We start from the raw sequence: 9,669 nt of genomic DNA, 5'->3' as shown, positions 1-9,669 counted from the left end.
CCTTACAGTTTTGAACCTGGTAAAATAGAAGTGTAAATAACAACTTAAAATATTATTGTATTAAAATACAAAACACAATTCCAGTGAGATCTTGCCAATTAAGAAAAAATCTGGTTGTTCTCTTTACATTTCATTAAATGTTTAATTTAAATTTATAATTATTCTGAAAGCTGTCTCCCCTTATTTCAGTGGGCATAAGTTTGGGTTATTTACTTACAATTCTTCCCACACATTAAGTTCTTGGACAGTGTACACATTACAAGAGAGCTATATTTACTTAGAGTACAGTAACTGTATTTACAACAGTCCTAATAAAAATACATTAACATAATTATATAAAAGATAATACAACAGCCGAAAAACAAAAGGCCATTGTTATGTTCTTAATGTAGCTGCAAAAATATTAGAAATTGATATCTACAACTGTTAAATGGCTTTCAAAAAACAAAATCAGAAAATAAAATTAAGAGTTTTCTCCCACTCCACACAAGTCTTCCGGATCAGTTGATATTTCTTTGTATCTTCATTACTGGAAAAGAAAATAATTTCTGCACACTGTCACATAGGCCAATATATGCAGTAATCAAAGCAATCAATCCAAACACAATTCTAAAAGTTATATACAATTAAGACATTACCAATAAGAGAGAGAGAAAGCGAGAAAGAGAGAGAGAGAGAGAGAGAGAGCGAGAGAGCGAGAGAGAGAGAGAGAGAGAGAGAGAGAGAGAGAGAGAGAGAGAGAGAGAGAGAGAGAGAGAGAGAGAGAGAGAGAGAGAGAATGCTGCATTACTAAAAAACAACAATGATGAAAAAACCAACCAATCACCATAAACAATGTACAAACTACATAGTCATGAAAAAAATAATTTCAATTAATATGCATTTTATACATAAAGGTAACTGGTTTTAACAAGATATCAATCCAAGAGAGCATTTATTTAAGTGTGACAGTTCATATTATGAAATATGCATTTAAAATGATTTATGACCACATACATATTCGGCTTACTAAACGTAAACTCAACGAAAAATATTTTCCCAGTATGTTTCTCAAATGTAATCTATCTTTAGGGTTAACAACTAACTACAGAATAAGTTTTAATCTTTGCAAAGAATTTAATAGGTTCTTTAATGTCGTTAAATTTGATCAGCAATTTTTTTTTTAATAGACACTAATTGACAGCCCAAGTAAAATATAAGTAAAAAAAAAAAGATTCACAGGGCATAGACGGCGTTTTTCTTTGCTCGTTACGCTAGTCCATTCTGCTAACAGCCGATTGTGTTTTCTAATAAGCTGCATATGGTTTAATGGCTGGACAAATTCAATTTCCAGTCATTTATGCTCGTTAATAAATTTTGTAGACACAAATGTTGATTGAAGGTGTCACATTTATCGCATTACTCCATACTTATTAAGTGTTTGAGATAAACAGGGACTCTCTTCAGCAGAGCTGCTGATACGAAACAGGTTTAAGATGGAAGAATTTCGAGAAGGAAAACACCCAATATAAAGCAGCGATAAGGCCACAAGACTATGAAAATTACAAACACAAGAACATAAGTTATTCTTATCTTAGGTGTAGATTCTCAAAAAATAAAAAATATAATGAAGTTATTTAGAGTAGGCCTATAATTTCATAATTGTGGTAATAGCAAATACAGAATGAATTCAATTTTGTGATAGGGTAAATGAAATGCATTTAATATGAGACATTTTAACAGATTGTTAACATTAAGTGTACAAATATTTAATAGGTATAGGCCTGACGCATTATTTTTTAGAAACATTTGGATTATTTATGTAATCGCCCAGTACAGTTACAGCTAGAAATATGCAGTTGGTTCAATTTAAGCAAAACTGTTTGACAAAACTTTCTTTGTCCAGGTCCAATATAAAACAGCTTATAAAGCCCCTAAAACTCCCGTGGCATCATTTGCCCTTTGTCGCTCTATTCTGAATTATAGTAAGTAACAGAACTGAACAATTCAGCATAGAGGAAGCATGAAACGCATGTTCCAAGCCACGCCTTGACAGTGAATATATGTAACGTAATACATTAAGCGCGCCCTCATTTGCATATACAAGGTATACATCTAGAAAGGGTAGAAAACGCAACTGCCTGTATACTACGAAAGCTTAAAAAATCGTCAGTATAGCATAGCTACTCACACATGTTCTTGTGTAAGAGGAAGAGAGAAAGCGAAAAAAAGACAAGGCAGCAGAAAGGAGGGGGAGACAGAGTTTGCGAAAGATGGTGGGAAATGGATATCTATATTGCTAAAAGTCCCCGTTAAAATTTATCTTTAAAAAGACGCATTAATGATTTTTTGTAAAATGATGTGGGGAGAAAACAGTAAGCTATTCTGAAAAACATAAACAAGGATAAAACATTGAATAGTTACTACTTAACATTACTATTAGTTTCTAAATACTTCTGAACTATTAAAAACTATTGTATGGTTACATATAGCAATGTCTTGGTTACACGATTTAGTTTATTACTCAAAACATGTAACTCATTAAAATATATTTAATAATGAATACACTAAAAAGTTATAATAAATAAATCGAAAAAAAACTCACCTTAAAAACTATTAGAATATGGCCCTATACGTATGCTTGAGAAAGTGAAAGCGTGAAGCCGACGACTAGAGCAGAATGAGAGGCTGATTTAAAGATTTTTGTTTTTTAATCTCTAAAATATAAAAGGGAGCTCCTTTCAAGAAGAGATTGAGGGGGAGAGGGGACGTGAAATGGCATGGAGGTATAAAAAGCGCTGCTTGAAGCACTCGACGCGTCTATGAACTTGATCAGATTTTATGTGTCCTGCAGCGAGTCACCAGCAACCCTGAGAAACTTCGACAAAAGCAAGAACTTTTAGCGACGTGAAAAGTTCTTTTGTAGCGACCGTCTTTCCATTTATTTTATTCTTGTGTAGCCTAGCCTACTCCAAGGGTGCTCTATGTGTTACGCACGTTCGAGCGGCTTCAAGAGATATCTAGCTTACTGAAAATAAATAAATAAATTACAGATAGAGCCATAACTGTACCTGATAAGTCTATACAAAATAAATGATCTGATAACACGGATAACACAAACCCAAAAGCTTATTCTTGATGAACGTATTTTTTCTTTTATGATTTAATATTTTAACGAGGCTTTGCAAAAGTAAGTTTTGTGAAGCTAACTGTCAAACAGCTGAAAAGTTTATGTAACTTTTGGAACAGCTGACGTGCTAAGCACGGGAAATAGACAAGCCTTTCTAACTAAACCGAAATAAAGTCCCGTTGCTTTACCTGAAAATAATGCCAACACCAACCAATCAAATCTACTCACTGAAACGAACTGCCATTTTCAATACCAAAGCTTGCCAATCAGGGAACATGTAGCCAATTACCGTCCTTCTTGGCTGTCACGTGACTAAAAAGGAGCTGCGTTTTCATTGGCCAGCGTAGAGCTGCCTCCCGAGCTCATTTATGTGGAAGGAGTGAGTGATTGACTTTATCAGTCCAAGGACATCATTCGTCTGGAAAGGGGGGGAAGTTTGATCCTCTTCTCACGGATCCCAGTTACGGGAGTTTTTCTCCCGTTTACAGACACTCGGGATTATTATTTCGTTTTTTCACTTTATTCGAGCTTGAGTGAAATTGTACTGCGTTTATAGCCTGCCTACTACACTCCACTAAGCTGGGGTTTCTCGTGTTTTATTTTCGTTTTCCTTTTTACTTACTTTTCTCGAGTGAGCCCAATGACTATGCTTCTTGATAGCGCTCCTCAGTTCCCGTCACTAGGAGTCGGGGGATTCGGAACACCGAGGCACCATGAGTTGGGAAACCGAGACCCGGGACTGGGGCTAAGTCCCTTTGCAGATTCATCGCACTCGGCAGCTTTCAAGATCAGTCCCGTTACTCATGATATCGCCTCCAGTCAAACATCGGCTTTCACCCCGCAAGCTACTGGATACGCTGCTGCGCTTGGACACCACCACGGAGGGCAAGTTGGTTCTTACGCTGGTGGATCATTCAATTCGACCAGGGACTTTCTCTTTAGAAATAGGTGCGCTGGCATCGGAGAGACGGCACCCCCGAGTGCCCAACATGGAATCTTTGCCGCCTCTGCTGGGAGTCTTCACGGGCCCCCTGGAATTTCGGACAACCCGGGACATCTGTTGTTTCCTGGACTTCACGATCAGAGCGTAAGCCACACTTCACCAGGAGGACATGTTGTAAACAGCCAAATGCACCTGGGTTTACGCGGGGACATTTTTGGCCGTCCGGATCCGTACCGACCTGTGGCGAGCCCTCGTACGGATCCTTACGGCACCGCTCAGCTCCACAACTACAACCACCCCATCAATATGAACATGGGGATGAACGTCCCCACACATCACGGTCCGGGGGCCTTCTTCAGATACATGCGGCAGCCTATTAAGCAAGAATTGTCTTGTAAGTGGATAGATGAGAATCAGATGAACAGACCCAAAAAGACTTGTGACAGAACTTTTAGCACAATGCATGAAATGGTAACACACGTTTCAATGGAACACGTTGGCGGCCCAGAGCAGAGTAGCCATACTTGCTTTTGGGAGGATTGTCCGAGAGAAGGGAAATCCTTTAAGGCCAAGTACAAACTCGTGAACCACATCAGAGTGCACACGGGAGAGAAACCGTTCCCTTGTCCCTTTCCCGGCTGTGGAAAAATTTTTGCAAGATCTGAAAATCTGAAAATTCACAAAAGAACTCACACAGGTAAGCCGTATTCTCGTTCTAAATTACACAAACCAATTTAAAGTAATTACATGCATTTAATAAATGCAGTGCAATGAATTTGAATTTTCGCTTAGATTGGTTTTGTTGTAACGCTAATTTTCAATTTAGAATTAACGAAAATTGTTTATAGATTAATTTCTTGATTATTATGTTAAGGGAGTTTTACGTAGGCCTATTATTTGGTTTACTTATATAGGCCTATACACAACGAGTTTAAAAGAAATGTTTTCTTAAATTTGTTCTGTTGAGCAAAATAATATTTTGACAAAATGCATTGCAACAGATGAAAATGTCAACATGCAAACTGCATGACTGATTGCACAGAGAAATTATGAATGGACTATCCTCTTGGATTTGTAAAGCCTGTGGCCTATAGTTATAGTAATAGCATGCGTTGTGTATAATGCATGCAGTAAATGCATGAATAAAATGTTCAACAATTGGCCCGGTAAAGTGTAAAGTGGGCAATGTCCATTTAGTCTGGTTGATGGATTTGTGTCTAAATACCTGACTCCATTTGTGATTCAAATGTAATGTAAAGCAAGCCGTTTAAACCATCTATGGTTACGCTTGGCAGACAGGAAACGTGCACGAATTGTTTAGCCATTCCAATTTACATGACCATTCATTCAGTTTAAGTTTACTAAAACGAAATAAAAAACTGCACAAGGCTATTTGGGGAAGAAATAAAGGCTATACCAATAATTCGGGGAGTAATGTGTGCGTGTGTGTAACCGACCATTTGATGTGAGTGCAGCATGAACTATATTTTCGAATGCCACAACTGGAAGTTATGCTGAATATCCGCGCATCCATTAAAGTTATTTTTTCTAAAATCTCGGCGTTTTCTCTCATTTGCAGGTGAGAAACCGTTCAAATGCGAATTCGACGGCTGCGACAGGCGCTTTGCAAACAGCAGCGACAGGAAAAAGCACATGCACGTGCACACATCTGACAAGCCATATATCTGCAAAGTGTGTGACAAGTCCTACACACATCCCAGCTCTCTCAGGAAACACATGAAGGTAAGGGAAAGTTTGTTATAAATGTTTTGCAAATATTTATAATCTGCATTAATTACCAATTAACATTGCAAACATTATTTATGTTTAATAATGTTTACATAATTAATATGATACAAGCCCTTATATAAGTGTATTGCGTTATGCAGAACATGGAGTTAAATACATTTTAAGCAGGCCTGAGTGTGTTTTTTGTTTTTAAATCACAAATGCACAACAGGAATCAGGAAATATGTATTCCTGGACATGCCTGATTAAACTTAAAGCGTAAAGTGTAAAGTCGTGTTATTGCCTTGTCATTCCTGTATGTCATACATCTATGAACGTTATAATTTAAGGTACACGATTCACAAGGATCAGAGTCATCTCCGGCTGCGAGCTCTGGATACGAGTCGTCAACGCCGCCAGTTCTAGTTTCTGCGAACACTGAAGATCCGACAAAAACACCCACGTCTGGCGTGCAAAATACGTCTGCACACAGCGATGGACTACCACCAAATTTTAATGAATGGTACGTTTGAAGCTCCAAGCAGACTCCAATGTGGACCAAAATGTTGAAGTAACCTTAAAAAAAAACAATTTACTCTGTGGCGTTCAAAATGGCATTGCAACAACGGGAAGAAATGAGAGTTCGCCAACAGGCCTCGACCATTCTCAGGATTCGAAATTTGACTTTATTCCGAGTTCGAAGAAAACTAGCAAGGCAAAAAATAACAAAATAACACTTTCTAAGAATAAATGATTTTCCTTTAGTTTTCAGATTTCAGATGATTATTTTATTTTTCATTTTATGTATTTTCTGAAAAAAATATTTAAAAATAATGGATAAAGGAATACTATTTCACGGTGTTTTATATTGATGTGACACTCACATCACCTTTGATTGATTGTTAAAACTTCAGACAGTCTTAATAAACGTGCCAAAGTCTTTGTCTTGAACTTGAACAAAAAATAAATCAGAAATAAGTATATAGCCTACTCGTGAATGTATTTCATTGTTTAATGGAGTCAAATCTGTTGTCCAGTCTTTTTTCAGGTGGAGACATGTGGTATTAGGTTACGATTGTTACCTTTGAATATAACGTTGCCTTTGTTAATAACAATGTAAATACATATCCATGATGCCATATTTATCCATTTGTAATTTAATTATCGGCAAAAGAGCCGAATCTTAAATGATATTTATGGAAATGTTTTCTAACAAGACTGTACAGTTTTGAGTTGATAACCAGTTTTAACGATAAAAAGGGGAGTCAGCTCTAAAGTTCCCACGATACGATTGTACCTTTTTTAACCAATATATGTGTCTTATCTGGGTCGTAAAGTATTAATTATATTAATATCATGACATGATATGATCTATAGGTTCAAGAATACATTTTCGTATAAGATGACCAGAATAAACAGAAAAGGAAAAACATTGGGGTTATTTTTTAAACCATTTATGAATCAGCCATATAAGGAGAAATACATTACTGGTTCTTATCAAAATTGCTTTCTTTGTTTTTTTTTTCCTCTCCCTTTTCTTGTACTCTAGCATCACAGTATAGACTACATCTCTATGATTAAAACCCAATAAGATAAAAAGTGTATGCCCACTGATCGTTATATTCATCTACACCTCACATTAAAATCAGATACATGCAATAGCATAATCTTAATTCCTGAATTTTGGACGTTGTTAAAGACATTATATTCTTGGGTTTAAGGTACAACCATTTAAATCATATAGTATTCCATTCTTGATGGTTCCAGAACTGTCTTTGTGGATGCAAGTCTGTGTTTAATGTGTCAAAGAGGAGCAATGATCTGTCACAACAGTAAACTCAAAATAAAACTTTTTGTCAGTCAGTTTGCATTGTTTTAAATGTAGTTCTTCTGTGAATATAGGGTGCTGTTTGTACTGTGGTATAACATATAGAAGAATTTGATTACACGTGCTTGTTTTATGTGAATAACTCTCCAAATGTGTAACTGTATGTGTGGATGAAATTTAGTATTAAGAGTAGAAGTTTCCATAAGGAGGGAAATGTGTTCAGTAACACAGTTACAGCATTGCATTGGTACATATTTTTTAAGAATGTAAAAATGTGCATATAAATATATTGTGAACATGATTTCAAACCACCAGCACTACTTTTGAAAACAAACGTAAGAATTCTGTACCTCTTAAGTAATGGTGATAGATTAAAACATTTATTTAAATAATTTAATAAATATATGTTTTATAAACTATTTTCTATACATTAAGTTCAAAGAAATAAAAGATTTATTTCAGTCACCCTCAATGTATCTTTACCCCTGATCTTACAAACATATATGTACTAGTGGAACCTGAATGTGATTTTGTAACATTTTCTGGAGGAAATGGGTCATGCAAGTTATTCCTGAAAAGCAAATGTTCAATTGATGAACTGTGTCACTGTGCCAATTTGAGGCAAATTATGTTACTTCAACATTGCTATTCGAAATTCAGCAAAATCTTGTACTTTTTTCGAAGTGGGTTTATTGCTTGTTGGTTTGTTTAACAGACTATTTATGACAAAATGTGAAAATAAATTTTGAACTGGAATTAAAAGAAATCCTGAAATGTCACAAATGAGAACCTCGGTTCTTTCATTCAGTTCTTCTGATACATTTCTGCACATGTGAACTTATGGTCTGCCCGTTTCTCCAAAGGCAGCACCACACTTGAACTTGACAGTAACATGCCGCCATTTTAGCAGTCTGTTCCTTTAAGAGACGAAAAAGTTGTGTAGTTTGTGTAGCTTTAACAGCCGTCTTCAAACGATTGAGTATCTGTGGAAGTTCATTCCTAAAAAAAATTCACCAAGCGGCAGATGTTATTGTTGCAAAAGCTTTTTTAATTTTATTTTTGTAATTTTTTAAATGATGCAAATCAGAAACGAACATGACATACAGTTTTACCGAAGTATTGATTTATAAGATAAGAAAGTCTGAAGAGTCCTTAAATGTCTTGTAAAAAGACTGCCATTGACAACAACAACAATAATAATAATAATAATATAGTAAACGGAGCTAAATATTTGGAGCTAACTTATAACAAACAAAAATACTGCTATAGCCTGCATAGTTCGCATTAGTAAGGGTTCTCTATATGCAAACATTATTTTGGGGGACCTGACAGGCTTTTCCCCCCTCCCTTCGTGCCCTAGGCTCCACCCAAACCCAAACCACCCCCATCTTCAAATACAAACACTTTTACAAATTCATCTACGCTGCATTTTGTTATTTTATGCGCAAGCGCAGTTTTTCCAACATTTTTCTTCTCCAGCCTTTCTGACATACTTCGTGACGTCACAACATGGCGCTGGCTGTTTTGCTGAGGCACACTGAAGCACCAGCTGATACTGACCGAGTGTGTTCGTTCTGATTTTTGGTTTAAAACGGCTGCGATCTATTAAAATATCCTATCAGGCTAATATAATAGAAGTTTGATTCTCGTACCACCACCTAAAGAAAAGCATTTTCTAATAAAGTCAGAAATTCGGCACGCGGTCACGTGCTATCATTTTATAAATTAGGCTAATATATATCTCAAATACATTCTGGCTTTTCTAAACATTTGCAAAACACAAGGCTGGATTTTGTATAAATAAACGCGGGTATGATTTAACGATGGATTATTAGTAAAACACGCAATTTTTTGTTATTAAATTAAAAAACATAACTTTGCCATAAAAACAATACAAACTTCATGGAGTTATCGGATATAATAAGTCTTCTGACCAGTACAACTATAGGGTCTTTAGCGTCTAACTATTCCTCCCTGAAGCCCCGCTACACAGCTTGGCTAAGCGGGGTGGCACTAAGAGGATAAACCGACATGAGCAGGTTCCAAACGCTTTTTGTCACG

General features: G+C 36.2%; 1 protein-coding gene and 1 long non-coding RNA gene across 2 annotated transcripts in view; one reads left to right on the top strand and one right to left on the bottom strand.

The window, feature by feature from the left end:
• Nucleotides 1-9,669, bottom strand: part of LOC130563590 (uncharacterized) — a 64,112-nt gene that overhangs the window by 23,639 nt on the left and 30,804 nt on the right. The gene's annotated exons all lie outside the window — the stretch shown is intronic.
• zic3 (zic family member 3 heterotaxy 1 (odd-paired homolog, Drosophila)) lies at nt 3,480-8,431 on the top strand. Its single transcript, XM_057349239.1, has 3 exons — nt 3,480-4,749; nt 5,632-5,795; nt 6,131-8,431. The coding sequence occupies exons 1-3, from the start codon at nt 3,750-3,752 to the stop codon at nt 6,311-6,313; spliced, it is 1,347 nt and encodes a 448-aa protein (XP_057205222.1). The 5' UTR covers nt 3,480-3,749; the 3' UTR covers nt 6,314-8,431.

The sequence above is a fragment of the Triplophysa rosa genome, linkage group LG13 (assembly GCF_024868665.1).
Source record: "Triplophysa rosa linkage group LG13, Trosa_1v2, whole genome shotgun sequence".
Classification (NCBI taxonomy): Eukaryota; Metazoa; Chordata; class Actinopteri; order Cypriniformes; family Nemacheilidae; genus Triplophysa; species Triplophysa rosa.
Note: the sequence above shows the minus strand (reverse complement) of the source record. Positions and strands in the feature narration are given on the sequence as shown.

What these genes read in the sequence shown, in the direction of transcription:
- zic3 (XM_057349239.1), top strand. Translation starts at nt 3,750, where the DNA reads ATGACTATGCTTCTTGATAGCGCTCCTCAGTTCCCGTCACTAGGAGTC. An exon ending in TCACAAAAGAACTCACACAG is followed by an intron (nt 4,750 to 5,631) that starts GTAAGCCGTATT and finishes TCTCATTTGCAG; the next exon opens with GTGAGAAACCGTTCAAATGC. An exon ending in CTCTCAGGAAACACATGAAG is followed by an intron (nt 5,796 to 6,130) that starts GTAAGGGAAAGT and finishes TTATAATTTAAG; the next exon opens with GTACACGATTCACAAGGATC.